The sequence below is a fragment of the Miniopterus schreibersii genome, assembly GCF_964146895.1.
Source record: "Miniopterus schreibersii genome assembly, chromosome: 6".
Lineage (NCBI taxonomy): Eukaryota > Metazoa > Chordata > Mammalia > Chiroptera > Miniopteridae > Miniopterus > Miniopterus schreibersii.
In genome coordinates this window covers 85,693,180-85,719,933 of record NC_138107.1, presented here as the reverse complement: position 1 = coordinate 85,719,933, position 26,754 = coordinate 85,693,180, and the positions used below count along the sequence as shown (strand labels likewise).

The window sequence follows — 26,754 nt, the reverse complement described above, 5'->3', positions numbered from 1 at the left end:
TATTCAGGTTGTACAGGACAGGTGGGAGCGGAACCTTTCTCCTGCCTTGCTGTTGCTCCCACCCGGGCCCAGTTGTCGCCGGACCGGGAGTGGCGGCTCCGTTGCAAACATGGAGCCTGCGGGCCCTGAGACCCGGGAGCGGTCCCCCGGGCTGGAGGCCCCGGGACCCGCCGATGACCGGCTGTTCCTGGTTAAAGGTGTGGGGTGGGGAGATGCGGGTGAGGGGCGCGCTCCCCGGCTCTGCCTGCGCCGAGCGCACTGCCACTGTCACCGCCCTGGGGACCTCCGCCCGCGATGCCCCTGAGTTTGGCCGGTGGGCTCCGGAGCCCTGGCGGGTCAGTGCCCAGCGGGGGGCTGGCTCCGAGAGCTGTTCTGTGTCTCGAGCTGCAATTCCTTCTGCAGTTTCCCTGTGCCCCCCTTTTCTTTTTTCAATCTGTAGAACTAAAATTTTATTTTCATTTTGATTAAAATTATTGGGGTAACATTGGCTAATAAAATTACATAGGTTTCAAGTGTACATTTCTATAATACATGACCTGTATATTGCATTCTGTACTTCCCACCCAAGGTCTAGTCTCCTTCCATCACCATATATTTGACCCCCTTTACCTTTCACTACCCCCACCCACCCCCCACCCTCCTACCCTCTGGTGCCCACCATTCTGTTGTCTGTGTCAATGAGTTTTTGTTTGTCTTGTTTGTTCATTTATTGCTTGCAGTTTTATATCCCACATGTGAGTGAAATCATATGGTTGACTTTTTCTGACTTATTTCACTTAAAATGATGGTCTCAAGATCCATCTGTCCCAGTGAAGGATCCCTACGCCCATTCCCTGTGCTTGGAAATGAAACCTCAGAATGATCTCAGGAACCAGAGGTCATGAGGTCAGGCAGGTTTCACAGCCCTGTCCTTTACCTTTGGCAAGAGGTGCTTAGCCATCATTTCTGGAATTTCAAAAATGATTTTGAATGGGATTTAAGTAGTACCTGAAATTTACTTGTGTACATCTTTTTAACTTCAGGTGTTTTTTTCCCCCCTTTCTTTAATCTCTCTCTATCCTCCACGCCCTACTCCCCAAACTCTTGGCAGGTGGACTTTTCCTAGGTACTGTTGCTGCAGCGGGAATGCTGGCTGGATTTGTTACAACATTATCATTGGCTAAAAAGAGAAGCCCTGAATGGTTCAATAAGGTTTGTGACACTGAAATCCATTCATAGCACTGTTACTGTTTACAAGTAAATGGCAGCTATTTTACATAGGAAAAAATGTTGATGGCCTTCCATAGTGCTTTTAGAAGTAAACCTATGTATACCTCATAGCTTCAAGAAGTGCACAAACGAATCAATAGTCTTTATTTTCATTAAAAAGAGGTGCTTAGCCCTAGCTGGTTTGGCTTAGTGGTTAGAGCGTAGACCCATGGACTGAAGGGTCCTGGGTTTGATTCTGGCCAAGGACATGTACTTCAGTAGTAGGCTTGATTCACGGCCCAGGTTGGGGCATGTACGGGAGGCAACCAATCGATGTTTCTCTCTCTCTCTCTCTCCCCCTCCCTCCCTGCCTTTCCCCCTCCCTCTTTTTCTCCCTCCCTCCCCCCCTCCACTCTCTCTGAAAAGCAATGGAAAAAATATCCTAGGGCAAGGATTAACAGCAACAAAAAAGAGGTGCTTATGTGCTTTCTTAACTTTTAGCAAAACAAAATTTGAAAGCTCATCCAGTACATTTTTTATTCCCAACATGATTCTAGAATCTAAATCTAGGTAATTCACTATCAGTTGTAAGTGGCCCCAATATTTTATGTATTACTAAGAAAGAAAATGTGATGCCAATTAAACTCCTGACACAACTTTGATTGGAAGAGGTATTTCTATCTCAGAGATATTAAAATGTTGAAATAAAGTGCATCTTAGTATTGATGAAAAACATGTCAGCTTCTTGAATTCAGGGATCATACGTGCTTGTGCATTACTGCCGCCCTCCTCTCTAGAAAAGTGCCTGGCACACAGTAGGTGCTCAGTAAATTTTGGTTGACTATAACATGCTTAAGGAAGAAAATCCTTACTCAAGGAGCAAGATTGAGCAATCACTGTTGTGGTCGTGCATAGCTTATTTACCTAGTTGATGAGACATTTTCTTTACATTTGCTTGTGGTTGCTTGTTCTTAGGCATTGTTCTGACTCTGCCCTCCCCTGGTTTACTTATCTATTACTTTATTGCTTCAGCAGATGTAAATTGGGCTCTTTTTTGTGATAGGCACTGTGCTCGCTAGCTATAAGAGATACAAAAATGAAGAAAACATATCTGCCTTTCAGAAAGCTAGCTTTGGTGTGAGGGACTGATATTAAACAAATATTCACACAAATAACTACATAATTACAATTTGATGTTTGCTCTAGGGAACCTTTTTTCTCCCAAGGGCCATTTGGATATTTATAACATCATTCATGGGCCATACAAAATTATCAACTTAAAAATTAGCTATGAAAAAAGCTCCTAGATTTATTGAATTTTGAATCCCCCCCTTCAGTTGCCTTGGCAAGGCCAGACCAAATGATTTTATGGGCCAAATGTTCCCCACCCCTGCTCTAGAATAATAGTGTTCTGTAAAAAACCATAAACCAGTTGAATCCATTTCCACTTCTATGTATTTTTATTTATTTTAATTTTTTTTAATCTTCACCTGAGGATATTTTTTCCATTGCTTTACAGAGAGAGTGTGGGGTCAGGGGAGAGAGGGAGAAACACCTATGTGAGAGAGATCATCAACTGGTTGCCTCCTGAATGAGCCCTGCCTGGGGCCAGGGATTGAGCCTGCAACTGAGGTTATGTGGCCTTGGCTGGAATCCAACCTGGGACCCCTTCAGTTCTCAGGCCGACGCTCTAACCACTGAGCCAAACTGGCTAGGATTTTATGTATCTTTAATAATCCAATAATCATACTTAAACTCTATGAATACTGTAATGCAAGAGACCACATTTAAAGTGTATCTGGATCCCCTTCTGAATCCTCAGGGTTTATATGGAACTTCCCAAATTACTACTATGAACCTCATGGTAATTTCTGCCTTTATTTTCAGAGTGGAAATATATCTTGTGGCAGAAATTAGTAAAACCTAACTGATAGTGGTGCTTGAATAGTGAAGTTTGGATTGCTTTCTAAGAATAACTCATTTTATCTCACAATCAATTCCTGAGGCTGATGTAGCACGTACTATTTTTTTTTTTTAAATCTAAAAGTTTGACAAAATTAAGATTTTATTGGGAATATTACTATGTCATTAAGGGTGTTTTTTATATGTAGTTACCTTTTTAACTTAATTTAGTAAAACAAATGTGAGTTTATGTAGACATTTAAAAATATATGCACATATATAATACATATATAATTTCTGTCCTTTCCAGGAAAATAAAGAATTTTCAATTTAAGTTTCTAAAATAAAATTTAGGCTAAAGCACTTAAACTGACTCCAGTTTAATAATATTTGGTTAGAAGTACTGCTTCTGGATGGAAATTCAGGCCAGCTAGAACTTTGTGCATTTATGTGGGTGTAGGGAACCACTCTGAAATTACAGGAACATAAGCAAAGGCGAAAATGAAAACATAATTGTTTTCATCATAGAGAATGGCTAAAGAAAAATTTCTTGAAAATTTTGCTGGGTTTAAGTCATATCTACAAAAAGTGTAAGTCAGCAAATTCTGAGTATCTACCAGGTCTAGGCACGTGCTAGGTACACATGGGCTACAGGTAAACAGAGTTCCTTGTGCAGTCAATAACATTCACAGTCACAAAATACATGTACAAAAAAACCCCTGTATTAAGAAATGTGTTGAGCAATATAAAGAAAATTATTCTAAAAAAGAAAAAGACAAATAAATGAAGATACACTTCCAGGTGGATGACAGAATGTTATAAATTTGTGATCTCTTATCAGATTAGCTAATTAGTTTGATGTCATTCTAATGAAAATGCCTATGAGTGGGTATTTTCTCCACTTGTTCGGAAGTTGGAGAAATCTTGATAGAATGTTCTAGGATTTTTCTGGAAGAATTAATTGGCAAAAGCAGTAACGAAATTTTTGAAAAAAAGTAATGAGTATGATGTCCTTTCTGGATGTTAAGACTTTTTATTCTATAATTAAATGTGTGTGATTCTGGCAAAAAAATAGATGATAAATTAGTGGTACAAAAATAGCTTAGAAATGAACCTCTGTATAAGCTTCTTGAATAAGCTGGGAGGAGAAGAGTAATCGAACCAGTAGGGCGGCTGCTAAGGTTTTGGGGAAGTAAACTCCCTTGAGTCATCAGTTCTCATCAAAACCAAAATAAATGCCAGATGAACTAAAAAGTTAGTGGTACAAAGAAGAGACAACTTAAAAACAAAAATACAGCTACCAGAAAAGAGAAATGACTAACTTTAAGATGGGGGAAGTTTTATTAAGCTTAAAAGTGTTAGAACACATCTTGACCAAACCCAAAAACTAAAAAGCAAAATACAAGGAATTAAAAGTAAACCAAACTAGGAAAATAGGATAGTACATATGATAGGTATAAGGGCTGAAGAACATTAATATAGAAGGAGAATATACAACGAAGAAAACTTTCAGTGTGCAAATAACATGAACATACAATTCAAAACTTAGGAAAATGTTCATTCTCACTAACATAGGCATGTAAGTTATAGTTTTATATAAATTTCAAAGATTTCTTTTGGGGTATTTTTGTGTATGTTTGCTTATTTATTTTGAGGAATGTTATATCAACATTCCCCAAATATTTATTCTTCTGAACTGCTGATTTTTACCCCAACCTTTCTGTCTCATTGCAGGGAAGCATGGCCACTGCTGCCCTTCCTGAGAGCGGGTCTTCCCTGGCCTTGCGAGCCCTGGGCTGGGGCTCACTGTATGCGTGGTGCGGGGTTGGTGTGATCAGCTTTGCAGTCTGGAAAGCTTTAGGAGTTCACAGTGTAAGTAACTGTAGTCCTGTAATTGGTATCTGGAATGTTTGTTCTTTCTGTGGTCCAAATCTTCCTGAAACTCACATTTATATAGTTTGTACACTGTCTTAGGAAGTGATGACAGAGAAGATGACTAAATTCTTACTAATAACTAGGCAACTTCTTATTACTAGTAAATGATATAAGTAATTTAAGTATTTGAAGGTGGTGAAACTTCAAATATAATTAATAACTAATTCATAGCATATGTTCATTCTATGTAAATTGGCACTAGCTACTTGTACAGCGAAATTATTTCATTTGGAACAACTTTCTATGCTGTTTGACATCCTTATATATAAGTATTCTTCTAAAATAGTTAAAGCATTGTAAAATTATTGTTTAAATTATTAATGTGTTTATACATTATGAGGAAAATCCTAAAAGCCCCTGAGTGTGTGTGTAATTTAGACTCTAAGCTATAAAGCCATACATTCAGAATGATTATCTTCTTTTTTATTAAACTACCAGTAGTAGGAAGCTCTGTGGACCACGCTCTCTGACAGGTGGGAATGATGGTGGTGTGGAATATGTGGCAGCAGTAGAGTTGATGAAAATAGGTGGATCTATTTCAAAGGTAGAGTCAATAAAGATTTGTTACAGATTGGGTGTAAAAGGTGAGAGAAAAGTCAGGGATGTCTCCAAGGCTTTTGGCCTATGCAGCTGGAAAATGGATGGGGATCAGTGTGACAGGAGCAGATGTTGGGGGTTGAGTCAGGAGCTCAGTCTGGTGCTTGGCAGTTAGAGATGTGTTAGATAGCCAAGTGGAGATTCAAGAAAGCAGTTAGATATAGAAAGTTGGAATTCTGGGGAGAGGTGCAAGGTGAAGATACCAATTTGAGACTCATCAGTATATAGATAGTATTTAAGGCCATGAGACTAGATCACCTCACTAAGACAGTGAATATAGAGAGGTCTGAGGAAGGAGCTCTTGGGCAGTCCTGAGGTTTAGAGGGTAGGGAATGAAGAAAGTAGCAAATGAGATTTCCCTAGTGAAGAGGTAGGGAAGCCAGGAGAATGGTGACCTGGATGCCAAGAAAACCTTTCCAGGAGGTGTATGTTGGGCTAAGTTGCATGAGATGAAACCTGGTGGTTCACTGAGGTAGCATGTGGCAGTCATTGAAGGGTAAAGCCTGAGTGGAGTGATCCCAAAGAGCACGGAGGAGAGAGACCAGAGGCAGGATGTATAAGCAAGTCTTAGGTTTTGCTGTAAAGGGAAAGAAAGAAGTGGGGTTATAGTTAGAAGCTGGGGTCAAGAGAGTTTGTGTTTATTTTTTAAGTTAGGAGGATTAGCAGCATGTATGCATGCTGATGGGAGTGGTTCACTTAGGGGGGAAGGGAGGGGAGAATTGCTGGAGTAATAAACATTATTATTATTTTTACTGGCATTGAGTTTTTCACATTCACTTAATCATAACTAAACATAGGTGGTGGTGTACTTTTCACTCAAAATATACCAACAAACAGAGGTTGCTTTTCTCCTAGTCTGACTAACCTTTATTTTTAAAGTAATTGCTAGCAAATTAGCAAATTTTCATAGACTAACAAAATTAGGTTATTTAAATTAAATTATGTGCTTGAGAATTTGGGCTTTATGGGCTAGACTGTGCTATTTTAGTTTCTAGAATGTGAACTTCTTTGTTGTATGGGACTGATAAGAGGATTATTCCCTAAATAAAACATTTGGGGGAGAAATACTCGTTTCTGATTGGCACTATTAGGGACTGCAAGCACACTCCCTGCACAGGTCATTAGGCATGTCTGCATGATCTCTACAGCTGAACTGTCTCACAGAAAAGTGAACCACTGGCACTTGGTCAAGGGCACATCTTTTGAAAGCAGTGTATTTATTGATTTGTTCATTCAGAAGATACTTGTGGGCCTACCCTGAGCCAGGCACTACTAAGACAGAGCTCCCCAGTGGACGTACGGGCGGCTTAGGTTTTAAGACTTTCTTTGCAAATTCTTATCAGACACAAGCACTGAGGCTTGTGGAGAGCAATGTAGTGTGTTTCAGCTCTGCATTTAGAGAGTTTGATGAGAACTGTGAGGCTGCCCACAGAAAAGTCCAGCGATGAACGTTTCTCACTATTTACTGCCTCTTAATGGGAAATGTCATCTTTCTATGAGTAAGGAAAACAGTCTCAGAGAATGTTGAACAGAAGTGGTCCAGGTCTGTACACTCAGTAAATAACTGAGATTTCTAGATCAGAATCAATTCAGTGTCAAATAATTGTTGGTAGCTGCCTTTAGTTGTATTAAATCTCTACTATAAACCCAGTTTTTTTTTTAAAAAAGGGGTGCCATCTAATGGCTGACCCAGAGCAGCTTACATTCCCTATTGTAACTCACAGCTACATCTGCTGGCCTGTGTAGGGAATGCTTAAAGCAAAGCTCTTCAGTGTCTTAGGAATCTTTTGGATTTACTTTTTATTTGTTGATAATTACTGTGGAATTTCATTTCACATAGAATACGTATAATACATGAAATATAAGTATAAATTTGTATTTTACACAGTGGTATATCATTTAATCAGAGGTTCCAGAAAAGGAGAGCTAGTGGAAGCTATTTTGTCAGTAGACTGAAGTGGATAAGTGCATCCAGATTTAAGATGGGACCCTCCCTCCACCTGCTGATCAGCCTTGGACCGCAAGTACGGCCTGACGGCTCAGTATGGGTGCATCAGTTACTTTGAACTATGGTATTTCATCATCTGATTATGACTGAGGCTGCATTAATTTGATCACAGTAACTTAACTGTGGAAAGAATGAACAGTCATTATGGGCTTATGGTCCTAGGAGACTGGCACATTCAGGCCAGGTGGGAGCCAGCATGGCGCTGTGATAGATTGTTTTGCCAGGGCACACAGGTTAAGTCTGGAGAATAGTTGGGATCAATGATCTTTAGTCAGTCAACAGGACCCTTAGTTATATCAACTGGTAATTCTTCAGTTACCAAAGAAAAAACCATGCTACCTATAGTTAACTTGCTTGTTACTCAAAAGTAATAGCTTGTTAACTTTTTTACCTTTTATTATAGTAGATACTGTGTTAATGTTTGACAGGATTTCTGAAGAAGTTGAGCATACTTATAGGGACTGCCTTGTCTTTCTTCCTCCCCTTAGAAGGAAAAACAATGGGGGTGTAAATAATTCCTGGTTGATGAAGTTGGAAGCTTTGTAGCTTTTTATTCCTGTGGACCCATGTCCTACATTTGTCTGAAGTGAGGTTTATAGCCTCAAAGTTCTGGTCAGAATCTCCCATTGCTGACGTTTACTGTGGTTTGTGTATAATATGTTCATGATACTCGGCGTAGTTAGACTTTACAGATAATTCACAGTTGCCCTCATAGGAGCTCAACAGAAATAAAACCGTGAATGATGAAAGCATTCTTAGTTACTGTGAAATACTTTAGATTGTCCAGAGATTTAAATTTAAAAATTAACTTATAAATGAAGGGAGTTTTTTGGTTTGTTTTTTTACCCTTTACCGTAGGATAAGAGGTATTTGTCTTTATTTGTACATACTGGTATTTATTTTTGAAGAAAAATATATTTTGGACCTCTTTTTTTAAACAAAAATGGCTTTAAAAAAAATGTATTTGCCCTAGCCAGTTTGGCTCAGTGGTTAGAGGGTCAGCCTGAGGACTGAAGGGTCCTGGGTTTGATTCCAGCCAAGGGCATGTACCTCGGTTGCAGGCTCGATCCCAGCCCCAGTCAGGATGCATGAGGGAGGCAACCAATTGGTGTCTTTCTCTCACACAGATGTTTCTCTCTCTCTCTCTCTCCCCCTTCCACTCTGTCTGAAAGCAATAGAAAAAATATCCTCAGGTAAGGATTAAAAGAAAAAGAAAAAAGGTACTCAATGTTAAAAAAAAAAGAAAGAAAGAAAGAAAAAAAGAATTAATATAGGAAAGTACAGGAAGGGAAACAATTACTAGAAATCTCACTGAGTTGTAATCACCTGTTCCAGTAGAAACATCCTTTGGGACCTTCCTCTGTAGGCACGTTCATCTAATTGTACATAATATTGTTTTACTGTACTTCTCTAGAACCCTTTTCACTGACTAGTCATTGGACTCTTTGCACAGCAGAGTATATAAATCTGTCACTTTCGTGGCTACATGGTACTCTACTGTGCAAGATAATTTACTTAAACATCCTCCTGCCAGCAGTATTTAGATTGTGACTTTTTACTATTAAACACCACAGAAAACCTCTAATATGCACACATCTTTTTGTACTTTTCTTGGTCAAGAAATTTGTCCTAAAGACAGAGTTGTTATTGTTGAATCAAAGTGCATGTTAAAATGTTTTTGATATTTGTTGCTAAACAGCCCTCCGGGAAAGCTGATCCAATTTAGAAAATATCAACAGTGCATACAAGTTTCCTGGCACCCTTGCCACTGGTGGCTTCTATTACTCAGAAATGTCTGCCAATCTGATAGATGGGAAGTAATCTCTTCCTTGACTGCATCTCTCCAAACGCCCTGCTGCTGTAAAGGCTTTTATGGAAATAATCTGTGATTGGGGTCTTGCCTCCTCTCTGCTGAGGTAGGCTGCTTCTTTCTCAAACGCTCAGGCCTTGTTCTTGGAAAAACAAAATAAAACATATATTTTTTAAATGTTCCTCTAAAAATTGTCATTTGACTTTCCTATTCTAAGAAAGATCCTTTAAGACAAGTAATACTATCCCTTTCCTCTGGGACAGTATTAGATGCATGCTAATAAAATTTATTTTCTCCAGCTCTCTTTAGTAGCTGCTGCTGGGCATACTTTTTATGTTAATATTTAGGCTCACTTCTTAATTACTTTATGACTAACTTGAGGGCTTTTGCTAATTATAGTCAAATCTCTTTCTTTTGGATTTGCTAATTTCAGTTTTACCAACATTCTTATGTATCTCGTTAAGTACATTTATTCTTACGCTATTTCAAATGAGGCAGAGAAAATAAAACTATGGAGAAGCTTAAAAGTGTTCAGTTTCTAAGATGTGTAAGAAGGAAACCAACCTCATGCTGTATACTTTTCATCAGTTTAGGTCAAAGATCAAAAACAAATCCAGAGACTCCTGAGTCATCCTCCAAAGTCTGAAAAGCAGCCGAAACATTTCCCTTCGTGTCCTTGCCTGATCTAATCTCCGAGCTTCCAAAGATCCTGACCGGCTTCTGCCCCCAGGAAGCCAGCTTCAATTTCTTGTTCTGATTATGTTCGTCAGCAGATCCAGCCTTGCTTCCTCCTCTAATAGTACTTACTGGCAGGCCCAGCACACAGTCACCGTGATCTTGCAGAGACAGTTACAGCTGTCACGCTCAGCTTTCAGACAGCTCAACTGAGGAACATTTCCCTGCAGTCGCTTCCCAGTAATGGGAAGTGGTACAGCATATCAGTTAAATCCAGGTCTGAGGTGACAAGAACTTCTCTGTAACCCTGTTTCCTGTCCTCGGCAGCTCTAATGGGCTTGGCGCCCCCGTGGTGAGAGGCACTCTATGAAAACGTGGAGGAGCAATTTGGTGACAGACGACTCCCAGGGACTTTTGCTCAGTTTACAAAGGGAGATAATGACCAATGCACATTTTTTTCTGGGGGGCAGGGGAGACTCCAGCTGTTTGGGCCTGTTGCCAAGATAACTCTTTAAAAAGCCACCAGTTTCCTTTTATAAGTGAAATAGGGCTTCAGGCATTTTATAAAGTGGGAATGTGCAACAATTACTAAGAAAGATAAGCTCTGCTATAAAAGCCTCCTGCTCAAGGCCTAACACAAATCATGCGTAATAACCTCAAGAGTGTTCCCAGCCTCTTCCCCTGGAGGGAGGAAAGCTAGCCTTGGTTTCACTTGGGTTTTCCTTCTCTTTGTCCTTACTTCTCACTCTGAGCATAGAAAATGGGATGCAGGCGGGCAGAACTAACTAAAGCTTCAAGGAGTGAACACCTGGTAGTGTCCACTTCCCCCTAAGCTTTGTTTAAAAGGTACTTGTTATTGGTTAGTCACTTTCCAGTATCTAAAACTATGAGGAGTATCACGTGTGTTGATAGCTTCTATATTATTATTCATTTACCCTGGATCAGACACTGGAGGTGTCTCTCAAGTTGAATTTTCCTGGCTGAACTATTTCTAAGTTTAAAAAGAATTTTTTAATGTGCTGTGTGTCATCTGAACACAATCTTGTTTCTTGATGGCTCTGTTGTAACAGTTATTGTTCGAGTCTTGTGCCAACAGGTCCTGGGTGTTTATAGTTCTCTGCTCTTTTGGTGGTTGGTCATGACCCTAGTTTGCTCTGATTCTTCGCTTCCCAGGATCCTGTTTATTCTGAATTGTTGCCACTTTCCTTTGCTCACAGTGTGCTGAGACTCCTGCCTTTGCCTTGTATTTTCTCTTTCGCGCTTCCCCTCCACTCTGGTGGCTTTGTCCACCTGCAGGTCTGTGTCTCCTGCCCAGACTCCTGAGCTCCCGGCTCATGGGCTGCTTCACTAGACACTGACACTTGGGTGCCCTCCATGCATCACATGTGTTCCCACTGAACTATCATTTCCTCCCAGCCTACTCCTGGGTCATACTCAGTGAATGGTGGTGTCATCGCAGAGCTGCCTGGAGAGAAAAGCGGGATCCTGCTCATGGCCACGCTCCTTTTCACCTGTCTAATCGGTCACCAGGTCTTGCTACTCCCCCACCCCCATGTCCATGGGTGGGAGCAGCTTCCTGCTCCATGATCATCACAACTAGTCTCTGTTCTCCTGCCTCTGCCTTGCCCCCCACAAGCCTTTGTCCCCACCACTGCGGGACTGCGCTGGGCTTCCTCTCCCCCAGACTGCCACCTGCACCTGCACCATTCACTGCCGTTCTTCATGTCCCCACGGGTCATACGCCAGTGTGCCACCAAAGCCCCCCCATACATCCCATGCCTGGGCATTTGGTCCCACCCCTGGCATCTGCCCCAGGACTGTGCTCCCGTGTCACCCTCAGCCTTCGCTGATTGTCAGCTTTCCCGCTGAGCCGTGTGTGGAGACATGCTCTAGTCTCTGCCACCTCTGAAAATCCTCTCTGACATTCCTCCTTCTCTGCCAGCTACCAGCCTATGTGTCTGCTTCCTCTCACAGATTTCCCGAGAGAGCTGCCATGGTCGCAGTCTCACGGCTCCCCTTTCTCTCCTCAGCTTCCTCCCCAGCACCCCTGAGTTTCACCAGTTTGCTGGTGTCAGGGTCGCCAGTGTTCTCCTGTGGCCAGATCCAGGTCACTCCTCTGCTACTTGACCTCACAAGCAACATGTGACAGCTGAGCCTTCTCCCTCAGCGAAACACTGTCTTTGGCTTCTGAGACATCACCTACATCCCGGCCACTTCTGCCTGTCTCCTTCGCTGGCTCCTCTCTTGGCTGACCGCTAAATGTCAGCATCCAGTAGCATCCCCCTTGGACTCCCCTCTTTTCTATCCTGTGCTGTCTCCTCTAGACCCTGGTATTTCAAGCAAGCTGGACAGACAGCCCGTTGATGTCCAAGTAGATAGCTACAGCCTGACTCCCCCCCCTTCTGCCCAACCTGTTCCTCCCTTAGTCTTTCCCATTTCAGTAAGTGCCACTCCCACCCCCCAGTTGTTCAAGCCAAAAACCCAGCAGAGAGTCAGCTTAGAGTCTCTCTTCTTCTGCATTCCCTTCGTTTAATCCACGAGCAAGTCCTTTCTATTAGCTCTCCTGCTAAACACAGCCTGGCTCCTTTCCTCTCCATCTACCTCCATCCACTGCCATTCACCTTTCGCCTTCTGCATTGAAATAGTTTCCTGTCTAGGAAACTGGCCTCTCCTTGACGTCCTCTAGAATTTTATCCACAATTAAGGTACTTTTGAAATGTAAGTTAGATCACGTTATTCCTTATTTAAAACCCTTCAGGGGCTCCCCCTGATGTCTCACTGGATGTGGCCCTTCCTCCCCAAGGTCACCTGGAACCACCCCACTTCACACTCCCACGCCCACCAGCCTTAGCCCTGCTGCGGGCCTTGTAGCTTTGCCCAGAAAACCCCTTCCTCAGGTCTTGCACAGCTGGCTCTGTGTTGCTATCCTGGGTTTCAACCCCAATTTATTTCACCTCCTCAGAGAAGCTTCCCCAGGCCCTCTGGTCTAAAGTCAAGTCGCCTCTTCACTCCCACCACTCAGCTCCTCTCTGATGTTACCTATTTTCTTTTCTTCACAGCACTTAGTGCAAAATGAGATGATACTGACCACTTTCCCGTTTTATGTCTTCACAAAAAGCATGTACATTCTAAGAAAGCAGAGACCTCATGTATCTTCTTCATGGTTGTGTCCCTAGCACCTGTACCAGTGCCCAGCACAGAGGGGTGTTTAGTTAACATCTGTCAAACGAAATCTGATCACACTATGTCTGTCATTTCCATGACTCCTCTTCCCTTGAGAATAAAGTCCAAGTTTCTTGAAATGGTTTATGGGTCCCTCTGTGATTTTACTCACTGATTCACTGGCTCTCACCCAGGGGCAGTTTTGCCTTCCCCACCCCCAAAAGAAAGATATTCAGCACTCTCTGGACACATTTTTGGGTGTCACAACTGCAGTGGTGCTACTGGCATCTAGTGGATAGAGACCAGGACGTGCTAAACATCCTACTCTACACAGAGCAGGTCCACAGAGAATGATCTGGTCCAGAATGTCAGTCATGCTTTGGTTGGGAGCCTAGCTGCATCTCTCATAGTCTCTGTCACACTCAATTCTAGCCATGGGGACAGGCCACCTTCCTAACCTCAGAGCCTTGCACTTACTCATCCCTACTGGGAGCACACCTTCCTCTCCCACTGCTGACACTGTTCTTTGCCCAGACAGTCTCAAGGCAAGTTAATTTTTAACCTTTACAACCCAGAGTTAATCCATTTTGGCAGTTTTGAGTTCATAAAGGTAACTTCAGTATCTACCCCAAATTGAAAGTAACAAAGCTATTCTTCATGTCACCTGTTTTAGATGACTAAGCTGTTGTTACTGGGGACTACAGTACTACTTCTATTACTTCATCCACTAGCAGAAAATAAGTGGGGTAATAAAACACCTATGCTATTAGACCTTACAGTTCAAGTTTCTCAATTTTTAGATACAATTTGGGATGTTTACACATACTAATGAATTTTAATTTGTTTTTCATGTTTTGTGCCACATTAAAATACTTCCTCTCCCCCCGTTTTTATGATTAATACAAGCAGCTCTTTTACACTGCACCAAAAAATATGTGTAAGATGATGCCTTTGAAGAACAAAAATGAGGTTTGGATAATTTACTAGAGCCTGCCTGTTCTAGTATCTGAGGCCGTAAACAGAAGGGTGATCCCAGTGCTGCTTTCCAATTTGACAGTTTATTTTTATTCTGTCTAGGAAACAAAGCTTTGGGGCCCTGCTCTTGTCCTTCCCCAGCATTCCCAGTATTGCTGCCAAAGGAAAACACTCTCAGGTGCTTGGATTTGTAAAGATCCCACACAAAGACTACATATTTATATAGATGTTAGTATCTATGAGCAATATAATTACAGCCCACTAATTTGTTTTAAAACTACAATTTGCATTTTATGACTTTCAAATCACAAAGAAGACTTTTAACACAATTGTTTATATAATGCCCTACTTGCATGCTGGTGGGTTAATAGGCTATTTTAGATCAGGTTGTAATATTAATATTGCTCTCATTACTTTTTTTTTTCTTGTCAATCGAGTTTTTTTTAAAGCTTTCCAAAGAACAAAACATTTTAAATAACTTTAAAGGTTAAAAATATTCTCTCTGCCAGTGTATTTTCTGTGTTCCTAACGTAGAAATTTTTTTTTGGTATGTTCTAACTTGTTAAAGGTAGGTATTGACTTTGAGAATGGTTAAGAAATCTTTAGTTTATCAATAGCTTTACCTGAAATTTATGCATTAACCTTGCTAAGAAACCCCAAATGATACCTACACACTTTACCTAGCCCTTTCCTCAGTGCCTTTCCATCTCTCTCACCTTTTAGCCCTCTAGCCTTAACTCAGTTCTGTCATGACTTATTTATTCTTTCCTACTACAGACATTTTGCTGAACTCCTCTTCACAGACCGAGCTCTGTTCTAGAGGACAGGGATATGCTGGTACATAAAAGGTGATCCCTTTTGGGTTACATTTAATTGTGTGATAAATCCTGTCATGGAGAGAGGTACAAAGTGCTTTGGTGGTACAGGATTTTAAAAAGTCAATTCTGCTTGGGCATTATAGAAGATTTAGGAGAAGATGGCATACACACAGCCCCCAACTTATGATAGCTAAAGTGATACGCATTCACTAGAAACTGTACTTCAAAATTTGAATTTTGATCAGTTTCCTGAGCTAGCACTATGCCGTACAACACTCTCTTGTGATGCTTGATAGTGGCAGCGAGATGATTTTGCCCAACTGTAGCTAATGTATGTGTCCTAACGTTTTCGGTGGGCTAGGCTAAGACATGATGTTTGGCAGATTAGGTGTAATATTTGCACTGTCCACTTACAGTATTTTCAACATGCAATGGGTTTATCAGGACATAACCCAATCGTAAGTTGAGGAGCATCTGTATTGAACTAGATTGACAAAGAGCAGGGGAGCTGGGGGTGAGTGTCCAGGTGGAAGGAATAGTTTTAATCATTCTTGGTCCAGAGACCGATGGACATCTTTATTTCCTGTTTCATTCCTCCTAAGCGGTGTAACCAAAAGTACTATGGCATAACCCTCCATCAGCTGTAATACTCTCCTGCATTTTGAACTGATAATGTGAGTTAGGTGTTCCTTTCAAAAGGAACAATGAGCCACCTAAGATAGAAGGTCATTAGGGTAGGGTGCTGCCTAGTTATACTTGGCTGGCCGCACCTTGGAGACTCTGCGGGGGAGGTCATGTACATTTCATCTTTCTTAGTTCTCTTATCAAGACTTATGGTACATAAAAAACTGCTTTGTTTGAGGTATTTGATTGTGGAGAGTGTTATTTTTTCCCCTCAAAATTGATTTAGTTGTGGTTAAGGGGGGAAACTGAAGAGGCAGCTCTCACAGAGATTATATTTTCAAAGAGGTTCAAACTCTACAAAGAAAATTACTGTAGAAAGAAGCTGTCTAGCTAAGAGTCTTTATGTCCTTGAATTTCATCCTCAAGAACACTTATCTTGGAAAATGACTTGACTGGTCAAAGGCATCATTATAGGAAGAAGGTGGGAACAGGCACTAGGTTAAAACATTTCAAGTTATGACTGGAATAAAAGAAATGGTAACTATCAAAAGTTGGTCTTTTAAAAGGATCCCTCTAAAATGCTGGCCACCATTAAATAAAGATGATCATTTAAAAATGTTGCTGTTGCTGTAAATATAAACACCGGCGTGGAGAGAAACCATACACGTGGTGCTTCCCGTCCGTGCCGCAGAGCTGCAGCCGCCCGCCGCAAGGCCCCGCCCCGCCGCGCAGGCCCCGCCCCGCCGCGCAGGCCCCGCCCCGCCGCGCAGGCCCCGCCCCCCGAGCCAGCCGTCCACCCAACAGGCTCCTAGGGGCTCCGCTGCCTCCCTCTCCGCCCCTCCCCAGCTTCTTTGCTTATTTTTCCTCTTCTTGGACTACATCTCAGTGGCAAGAACAGTGAGAATAGCTTTTCAAGTCCTGAATACGAAATACTTATTTCGCCGACTTGCTGCTCCACAGCGGAAATCTTCGTGCTGACCGCGGGGGCGCTCGCTGCCGCGCCAGCCTCCTGGAGAGCGCCTCGCGCTCGGAGGGGAGCTCGGGGAGCCTCACACGGTCAGCATTCTGCTAATAAGTGGGGAGACAGTGCCATTATTTTTACTTGGACTTTTGCAGTTTATTGGGTTTATTAGGGTGTATACAGGGTGCCCCCCAAAATGCATACACACTTGAACAGCTGATAGCTGTGAAATGAAATGTATTTTAATAAACACTGCCTTTATAATTATTCAAGTGTGTGTGTACATTTTTTGGGGACACCCTGTATTTCATCAGATGTAAAGTTTATATGTCCTGAGAAACTTGAAAGAAGTGCCTAAGAATGCCCAGAGAAACGCGGCGCCAGGGCGGCACGCCCCGCCGCGCTAGCTCAGCAGCCGACCCGGGACAGTGCGGCGTCACCTGCGGGGTCACCTGAGAAAAACCCACGCAAGTGGGCGCTGAACCCTCTTGTTCAAGGGTCATTTTATTTTACTGCTTTAATCAATGATCTTTGTGCATGGGTTAATATTTACCACTTTAGGGATATTTAAGATATATTTTCATTCTAATAGACGACTACACGATCACCTCTGTACTTAAAAATTGTTTTTAACCAGGGCTCTCAATCAGAAACTTTGGCGCCCCCCCCCCGGGAGGTTCAGCGTCGGCCAGCTCGCGGCGCCCCCTTACCCTTGCGCGGTGGCTTCCCCAGCGGCGCATCCGGGTCCCGACGGGCTAAAGGCGGCGGAATCCTTCCCAATAGGTTCTCAGACTGGATGCGACAGAGCACAGGGTCCCGCTTGCGCCCACGCAAGGAAACGGTGCAGGGCACCCCTGGGAGACAACGCCCAGGCTCCTTCCTCCGCGCGTTCCGGTGTAGAAGTTAACCTCATTTTCCTCTGTGCTTAATGAAAGCATTCCCACTCGGCATACGTACTGAAAATACAAAATCCGGGCTGGCTAATGACACTCATTATGTACTGAAGAGAACTCGTGTTTCTAAAACTTGAATTCAAGGGGAAGTACTTTGTACAGGCCGTCCCGCGGCCTCGCGAGCTGGGCCCGCCTTGCGCAGCCGCAGGACCAAGCTTGCGGAGGCGTCAACGGCCCACAGCCTCGCGCAGCCGCAGGACCAAGCTTGCGGAGGCGTCTACTGTCCACAGCTTCGCGCAGCCGCAGGACCAAGCTTGCGGAGGCGTCAACGGCCCACAGGCTCGCGCAGCCGCAGGACCAACCTTGCGGAGGCGTCGACTGTCCACAGCCTCGCGCAGCCGCAGGACCAAGCTTGCGGAGGCATCGACTGTCCACAGCCTCGCGCAGCCGCAGGACCAAGCTTGCGGAGGCGTCAACGGCCCACAGCCTCGCGCAGCCGCAGGACCAAGCTTGCGGAGGCGTCAACGGCCCACAGCCTCGCGCAGCTGCAGGACCAAGCTTGCGGAGGCGTCAACGGCCCACAGCCTCGCGCAGCCGCAGGACCAAGCTTGCGGAGGCGTCAACGGCCCACAGCCTCGCGCAGCCGCAGGACCAAGCTTGCGGAGGCATCGACTGTCCACAGCCTCGCGCAGCCGCAGGACCAAGCTTGCGGAGGCGTCAACGGCCCACAGGCTCGCGCAGCCGCAGTACTAAGCTTGCGGAGGCTTCAACTGTCCACAGCCTCGCGCAGCCGCAGGACCAAGCTTGCGGAGGCGTCAACGGCCCACAGCCCAGCGCAGACGCAAGTGCAGGCTGAGGAGGGAGCCGAGGATCACTCGCCCCCTTCCTTCGCCCCTCAAAGCTTGCGGCCGCGTTCTTCCACTCACTTCCCCAGCCTTTTGAGTGAATGGCCATGAGCTGGGCCGCGGGAGTCGGGTGGGCCAGCCGGAGGGTGAGCGCCGCGAGAGTGGACTTCCCGAGTGTGGGGCTGGCCCTGTGTCCCCGCCGGCCGGCCTGCATCCCACTCAGGGGCCCTTGGCCTGTTGCCCCCGTGTCCAGGATGGCGACTGTCAAGAACGAGCTTATGAAGAATCTGACTTCCGAGAAGGCCGTTCGTCACAATAAGATCTCCATTATAGGGGCCGGGTCGGTGGGCATGGCCTGTGCTGTCAGCATCGTGCTGAAAGGCCTGGGCGACGAGCTTGCCTTGGTGGACACCGCCGAGGGCAAACTGAAGGGCGAAATGATGGATCTTCAGCAGGGCAGCCATTTCGTGAAAATGCCAAGCATCGTGGCAAGCAAGGATTACAGCGTCACTGCAGACTCCACCCTCGTGATCATCACGGCGGGCGCGCGGCAGGAAAAGGGGGAAACGCGCCTTAATCTGGTCCAGCGAAACGTGGCCATCTTTGAGCTGATGATTTCTAGTATCGTCAAGCACAGTCCTCACTGCAAGATGATCGTGGTTTCCAACCCGGTGGACATCTTAACTTACGTCGCCTGGAAGTTGAGTGGAATTCCCAAAAGCCGCGTCATTGGAAGTGGGTGTAACCTGGACACTGCCCGTTTTCGTTTCTTGATCGGCCAGAAGCTTGGTATCCACTCGGAAAGCTGCCACGGGTGGGTCCTGGGAGAGCACGGCGACTCGAGCGTCCCCGTGTGGAGCGGGGTGAACGTGGCGGGCGTCCCGCTGCGGGACCTGAACCCGGCCATCGGGGCCGACGGGGACCCCGAGCGGTGGAAGGACGTGCACGGGGACGTGATCGCCAGCGCCTACGAGATCATCAAGGCCAAAGGCTACACTTCCTGGGCCATCGGCCTTTCTGTGGCTGATTTAACGGAGAGTATTCTGAAGAACCTCCGGAGAGTGCATCCGGTGTCCACCATAATTAAGGGCCTCTACGGGATAAATGAAGAGGTGTCCCTCAGCCTCCCCTGCGTCCTGGGAGAGAACGGCATCTCCGACCTCATAAAGGTGAGGCTGACCCCCGAGGAGGAGGCGCGGCTGCGGAGGAGCGCGGAGACCCTGCGCGCCATTCAGAAGGACCTGCGGTTTCAGCGCCGCTGAAACCACCGCTCCGAGGTCACGGGACGAGGCGGTGAGGATGGGCCGTGCACGTCAGGGTTCTGAATAAACTGGGGTTCTTAAAAGTTACAAACAGGAAAGGACGTAGAGTCCCTCCCCTGCTTATTTAGCCTCCCTGCTCTTTTGTTTAGCTTCCAGTTTTGGTTTTTTAACAATTTCTAAGTGACTGCACCAAAGGTGTTTTTGTACCACTGATGTACCTTGAATTTATATGTAGTTGCCATTTGGTCCAAAAGAATGTGGGGTGTAGGTGTTTATTGTGTTGTAGAAATTGATTCTTTTCATTAAGTACATGCTAATTCATTCTGGCTGATTTATGTACTCTTTGTTTATATACTTTTTTTTTTTTTAAGTTGTAACTTTCTCTGCATTTGTAAAAATAAATGTACAGAAGTCCTTTCTGTAGTGGAGCCATCAGCTGCCTTCATTCTCCTGACTGCCTGTCAGCAGGGCCTTTAAAAGGACATCAGGAAATAGTAGCTGCAAGCAGGTCCCGTGTATTCCTGTGCGTGTGTGTGCCTGTGTGTGTGTGTGTGCCTGTGTGTGTGCATGTTGCTGTGCACCCTCATGCCAGTGAAGCAGGATCATGAGGTTAAAATATGAAAATAATAGTGATCAGGTTGGTAGCTGTTATGAAGTGTTTAATGCAGTAAAATATAAAGCTTTTAGGAAGAGGCTTGACAGTCAGAGGTGGTACAATTACTGTCATTTATTTGGCAGAGAAAGAAAACATCCTAAAATTTTGCAGTTACTAAAAATAAAGCCTGACTGAAATCATTTTAGAACTGCCTCTGAGAACCTGACCTGTCTGCACTGTGAATCAAGAAGCGTGTTATAAATTGTTCTTATTGGGCTGAGTCTTAGCAGCAGCGTGGCCGTGGCCCTAACACACTCTGGGGTCATCCCTGTTGCTGTTTCCTCACATTAGTGGAAAGCTTTTGCTTTCGAATTGTGCCCCGTTGTCAATCGCTGTCATAAAAATTGGCCATTTCAGTGAGTACTTCAGGGATTGTATTTCTCAAAAAGTTGCACTTTTCATTTTTATTCCTAAATCAATGGACTTCACTACAGATTTTAGACTTTATGCATGTGATACAGTGAGCATTTAGGAGGAAATGAAGGGGCTTGTCTGACCTTTACCTAAATGATAGTACCATAACTTAGAAAATAAGTTGAGATTTTTTACTCATGTTAGCTTTCCTAATGCAATTGAATATTAAATAAATATGGTTGACCATACTCAGTATCCATGTGGATACCAATAGGCCTAATCAAAAGTGAAGGGTACTAGCATTTACTCTCTAAGTCAGTTCTTAGTTGAATTTAACTAGACACGGGACAGTGATCTGCCCCCAACAATGACTCTATACCATGCTGATCTGCGTCCCCTTACTATTTCATTGACAACATCTAGAAGTGTCCTGATTCCCCAGGAAGCAGTGTCATGTAATGGGATTGACTGATGCACTGAGAATCCTGAAGGCAGGCAGGGTGCAGGTTCATTTGTTCCAGGTAGTTGTAAGAGCTCTTTATCTTTAAGCTCAACTGTGCAGAGTTCCTCTTCTCCTTGGTCCAAGCCTTGAGTTTTATTTAGCCATGTTTCGGTCAAATTTAATGTCCTGTTGAAGGGCATCAGAGCATGCCTCATGTCTATTTTGTGTTCTCTTCACCATTAATATCAGGATAGGTTGGGTTATGCTGCAGTAAAAAACAATCTCCAAATGTGTAGCTTAAAATAAAAGTTTATTTCTGTCTCATGTAAAATCCACTGTGGGTTTGTTTACACGAGACTCTAGGGAAGCTGTCCTCCACAGCTAGCTCGGTACCTCAGGCCACCTTGACCTCCAGGCGCCACTGTGGCAACACAGGTTTCCATGATTACTGCTGAAAGGGAAGAGAAGCCCGGAGAATCAACACCTGCAGTTAAATGCTTCACCCCAAAAGTGATGCTCACTTCTTTTACTCAGATTTCACTTGCCACAACTGGTCACATGGTTACCTAACTTCAAAAAGGGTCGAGAAATCTAATCCCTCTGTATCCACAAGTAGATGAGTACTGGCTCTTGGTGAACATTGATAATAATCTGCCATGCCATTCTAAAAAAACCGGCCACATTGCAAGAGGTATATATGTTTGTAAAGTAATTTTCAGTGAAGGTCGTAGTAGAGGTTATAGAGGTACCGTGTCTTTCCGGGTCACAGACCACAGTGACTGTCAAGAAAGAGCTCTGGACATCAGTCAGGCAGCTGTACTTATTATAAACCATGTCACCATGAATGGGTTGACCTCTCTGACCTCTGGTTTCTCCATGTAAAGTGTGGTCCTCATTTCTGCCACATAGAATTATGAAGTCTGAATAATTGCCTTATACTTGGCACAGTACTTGGCTCATAGGTGATCCCAGATGGCAGACATTATTATTCCTGTTCCAGTAACATTTACAGTCTTACTGTTTTAGTTTATGAAGAAGCCGAATTTCCCGGTTCTTCAGAATTAACACTGGTGCTATAATTATTGACATATCCAAAGACTTTGGTCCTACAAAGCTTTCATCATTCTAAACCCAGCACTGAGGCTGGCAGCAGACCTGCAAATAAGTTGGCCAATGGCAAAGACACTTTAAAACTTGGAACTTTTGTTGTATATAGAGTAGGGGACAGTTCTATGGCAATGGCTGTGATTATCATGGAATTCAGTACATTTATAACCAAGTTTGCCGAAATGTACCCAAGCACTAAATCTTTTCAAGTACATTTTTAAGCAGGGGAGTGTTCTGTTGCCTGTGATAAGAATTTCACCGATAAGACCAATACCTTCTCTGAACTGCATATCAGAAATCGATATAGGTGGAAAAATTGAAGGTTTTCATTTACTGCACGTAATATAAATAATATAAGCTTTAAAACCTTCTCTGGAGTCCCATTGTTAAAGCAACTTGAGGCCCTGTTTATAACTTCAATGTGGACTCTCGGTTTCCATTTCCACCGCTGCAAATTTAAAGGAGCACTAAATGGTGTTCTTTATGCCACTTGCCTCCCTCCCTTTGCCTCACTCTGAAGCCTATCTATTCCTAGTGGGCTATTTTTGAGATACGATTCCTTCTAATGGTTCAGCTACTCACTTAGGACCCTGGGAACACGTGAATAATACAATACTTGGGAAATGAGAGGAAAGAAAAAAATCGGGGCCAAGAGGAGAAAATAGGAACAGAACCATGCTGAAGTAGGGCAGCCACCCTTTACTCTCTGACCCCGGCCTCATCTGCGTTTCCCAGCTTTCCCCTTCTCAGCAACTGGCCGTGTTCCAGATCACCGAGAAGGTGGAGTGGTGGATGATTCTGTTCATGTGCCGGCTATCTGACGCTCCATTTGAAAGCTGTCATTAGGCTTAGGTGTATAAGATGTTCAACCAGAAAAGTGAAGGAAAAGAACCAGGCAGCACATTGCAAACCCTAGCCAGAGAGATGTCTGTCTTTCAACTGAGAAAGGCTTATGCACATCTCCTCAATGGGGGTACTTAGTATTTTGGACAAAACAATTCTTTTTGTGGGCCATCCTGGACATTTAGCATCCCTGCCCTCCAAGATGAAAGTAATCCCCTGTGATGTGACAGCCAAAAACCCTACATTTTCAGTCCTTCCCCAGTAACTGCCTCTAGTTAGGAACCTCTCCTGAAGGGTTCATCACAGTATAGCCTAGAGAGCTGCACAGAAGAAGGGGGGGATGTCCCATGGATGTGTGTGTCTTCAAGATTGGTGTCTGGGACCCGACATTGACATGGTTGGCATGGACCTCCTACAGACTACATGTAATGGGTAACCTTATGTATCTTCTAGTGTCAATATTTAAACTAAAATGATACATTACTATAAAATAATGCTTTTAATAAACATACCATAATATTTTATCCATATGACCTTTGTTCTTGGAATATAGCACATGTATTTTGATGACGCTGTAATGACAATAGCTAATTACATTGAACACTTACCACATGTTAGGTGCTGTGCTTTATGTGTATTATCTCACTTAATCCTCACAACCCTGTAAGCAGGTAATTGTCTCCATTCTACACACCTGGAGACTGCTGCTTAGCATAAGCAGCTTTTCCAGGTGTTGAACTGGGATTTACACAGAGAGGTCTGCCAGAGTCTGCTGCTAACAGCAGTGCTAAGATGACCAGAATGAATACCTAGGCACTGACAGGTCCCAAACAAGATGCACCCCCTGAATTTGGATTTGGGTTCAAATTGAAATAGGTAAGCATCACCATAAAAAAGAATTAGCCGACTCTCAAGATAACCCCTCTGCGAATGACGTGCATGTGGCTGATGAGCCCGGGTGCCTCACATACCCGTCAAGGAGATCTGCGTCCCTGGGATACACGATGGGCTGGGCTGATGAGAAACGGCAGAGCTACACTGAGTGCTTCTGAAAGAGCCTCATAGCAGGACCATGTCGATTAAGAAGAATGAGCCAAAGAGCATGTGCTAGTCCTATCTAACGGAAAGATCACCCAGCTCCCATAAATCAGTGCTCCCCTCCCTGAGGGCGGTGTGCCTCACAGGTGGAGCCAGGTGCTCCAGGCTGACCCTGGATATTAAGATCTTCCAACCCCCTGCTCCAACTCTCGGGTTCCAAATCAGCCTCCCCTGGTAAAGCCTCTGCCTAGATTCTTCAACACTGTCTGGCACATAAAAACGTTCTCATTTATCTGCCATTCATTGATTTATTCTTTTATTAACTCCCTACTAAGTTTCTTCTCTCCGCGCCTCTCTGGCTCTAAAATTCTTCTAACTTGGACCGGCCTGAGTGTGTCCATGGTTCAGATACACAACTCTCGTTCTCAGCTGCATCTTTATACGAGAAAGCCAGCAACGCACACCCTCCTGGGAGTAACTATTATGCAGGGTTGACGGGAGAGTGCTTTCCAGATTCAGAGTGGAGTTTGTTACTTAAGGCCCAATACATTTATACTTAAAGAAAACAGGTGTATGTCATTTTCAAGGCAGCTGGGATAGCTCCTTACCTTTTATTGGTCCTCCTTGGCTCTGTGCCCCGGAACAGCGAGGTATCATCCAGTCAGCAGCCGTCCTCTATAATTGTTTGGCTCTTTTCCCTCCTTTTAACATTTGATGAACTTTTCCCTTCTCTTAGATGAAAGACTTTCGAAGCAAAATGCAATCAATATTTCCAGCAATTCCCAAGAACTCCGAACCCGCCGTGGAGTGGGAGGAAGCGCTGAAACCCAAATGAGATGCGCACGGCGGCTGAGTTCCAAAGCAACTGTCACGGAGGGAGGCTCTGGGGACGCCGAACAGCAAAGGGACTCACTGGTTTCTCCTCAGGAAGATGTACGGTTGTTGTCCAAACCCGCGGGACAGACGGTGTTGGGTGTGTTCACAGTCCTGCACTTTAGTGTAAAACGCCCGTGCACGTGCGTATGTGATGGGGGGGCGGGGCGGGGGTGGGGGAATAAAGTTTTCCCAAAATTAGGAAGACTGTTTTAAAAACAATGATATGGATACCTTCTCTATGTGGAGGAGATCCCCGGGGAAATACTTGTGTGTGACTAAAGCAGTTGAAACCAAGTTCTGCACCTGAAAAAAAAAAGTGTAAGAGCCTGTGATGGAAAATCTTGATAACAGACTCCTAACAGCAGCAGCACGTCAGTGTGTCTAATTACGTGAGTTCAACAGTCTTCCGTCAGCCTGTGACTGTCAGGACTTGGGAGACTCGTGCCTGCCAGGCAGACTCGGGTGCCGCCTAGGGCAGTCCTGGCCTGGGCAGGGCTGGGCCCTGTCCCTCGCAGTGCTCCTGTTGGCACGTGCCCTTTACCTGATAACCTCACCCACCGTCCTGTGAGTTCTCCCAGGGACAAGAAGCCAGTAAGGGGTTATAACTTGAAAAGGTACAGCTGTGCTAAAATAAGAATGACATCACAGGTGTAAAGTGTAGTCTTTTTAGAAATTGGCTCGGAGTCCCGAAACGGTAACTGGCAGTTTGTAGTTTTGTCTCAGTTGTCAATGGAAAAATTGCCCAGTTATCACCTGTCGTAAGTATTTTTAACCAGAAAGTTACCTGAGTGTTACGTCTCAGTATTAAGCATTTAGTTCCACCTGGCTGATGAAACGGGTAAATTCTTATGTACACACCCACCCCTTTTCTGTCCTCCATGAGCTCTTACAGAAAACAGAATAATGGCTAGTTGCAATTATTCTTACTGGAGATTTAAAAAATTTAAAGAAAAATAATATGTCAACATGTCCAGAAAAATAACCTCTGGTTGAATATAATTTGTGCAATCTCTTTATCTTTGCTCAGGCTCTAATTAGCAATCAGGTTTAATAAAGTACATTTGAAATTAACCTGTTATAATGGAACCTTTTAGTTCTAAGGAAAAGTTTTAAATGAAATGTCAAGTGTATAAAATACATTTTTCCCCTGGACCGCGTTACCCTGTTCAAACTGCTGCATTATTAATTAATTCTGGGATCCATATGTAACCTGTCAAAAATTCCCAGGCTAAACAGAAAGGGTTGTGGAGTAGCAAAGCTCCTCTTCACCCACCTTTCATTTTTAACTAAATCTCAGCTAAGGAAAGACTTCTAGTTGTTGCTTCACAACCTCCCTGGGAGCTTCTGAAACGGCCCTTACTCGGAGGGCAGGGCAAGACCGAAGGAAGGGGCAGGCCTCTTCGGAGGGGCAGGTGGCGGGTTTAAGGAACGTCCTTACGAGCATTGTCCTGGGCACCACAAGACTGAGTAGTTTTCTGCACCTGTCCATTGACTCTTAAAAGTTATGTAGAGGCCGTAACAGGTCAGTCATGTACACCATCCAGAGTCTCAACGCCACATTTCCGTCTCAAGGCTGCATCCTCGCGGTAGCTTCTAGGAGCCGAGAGGGCAAGTGGAGCGCACGTTCCAGAGACAGGGGAGGTGGTGGGGAGCCTCCTAGTGCCCGGGGTCCAGCTCTCGGGTCAACTAGCAATCACATCTCCATGACCTCCCTCAACATTGGCCTTTGAATGAAATGAAGGAAAGAAAGGCTGGAATCCAATTGAACAGGTTTTTGCCACATG

General features: G+C 44.3%; 2 protein-coding genes across 2 annotated transcripts; both read left to right on the top strand.

Annotated features, from left to right (window-relative positions):
- Window positions 1–80: 80 nt before the first annotated feature.
- Window positions 81–20,087, top strand: LDHAL6B (lactate dehydrogenase A like 6B). The gene is made up of 4 exons (XM_081139903.1): window positions 81–197; window positions 1,091–1,191; window positions 4,825–4,962; window positions 17,293–20,087. Exon 4 carries the CDS (start codon window positions 18,495–18,497, stop codon window positions 19,653–19,655), a length of 1,161 nt encoding a protein of 386 aa, XP_080996029.1. The 5' UTR covers window positions 81–197; window positions 1,091–1,191; window positions 4,825–4,962; window positions 17,293–18,494; the 3' UTR covers window positions 19,656–20,087.
- Window positions 110–26,041, top strand: TMEM242 (transmembrane protein 242; the record flags this gene model as incomplete). The annotated part of the gene is made up of 4 exons (XM_081139904.1): window positions 110–197; window positions 1,091–1,191; window positions 4,825–4,962; window positions 24,831–26,041. The coding sequence occupies 4 exons, from the start codon at window positions 110–112 to the stop codon at window positions 24,927–24,929; spliced, it is 426 nt and encodes a 141-aa protein (XP_080996030.1). The 3' UTR covers window positions 24,930–26,041.
- Between the last annotated feature and the right edge of the window lie 713 nt (window positions 26,042–26,754).

What these genes read in the sequence shown, in the direction of transcription:
- LDHAL6B (XM_081139903.1), top strand. Translation starts at nt 18,495, where the DNA reads ATGGCCATGAGCTGGGCCGCGGGAGTCGGGTGGGCCAGCCGGAGGGTG.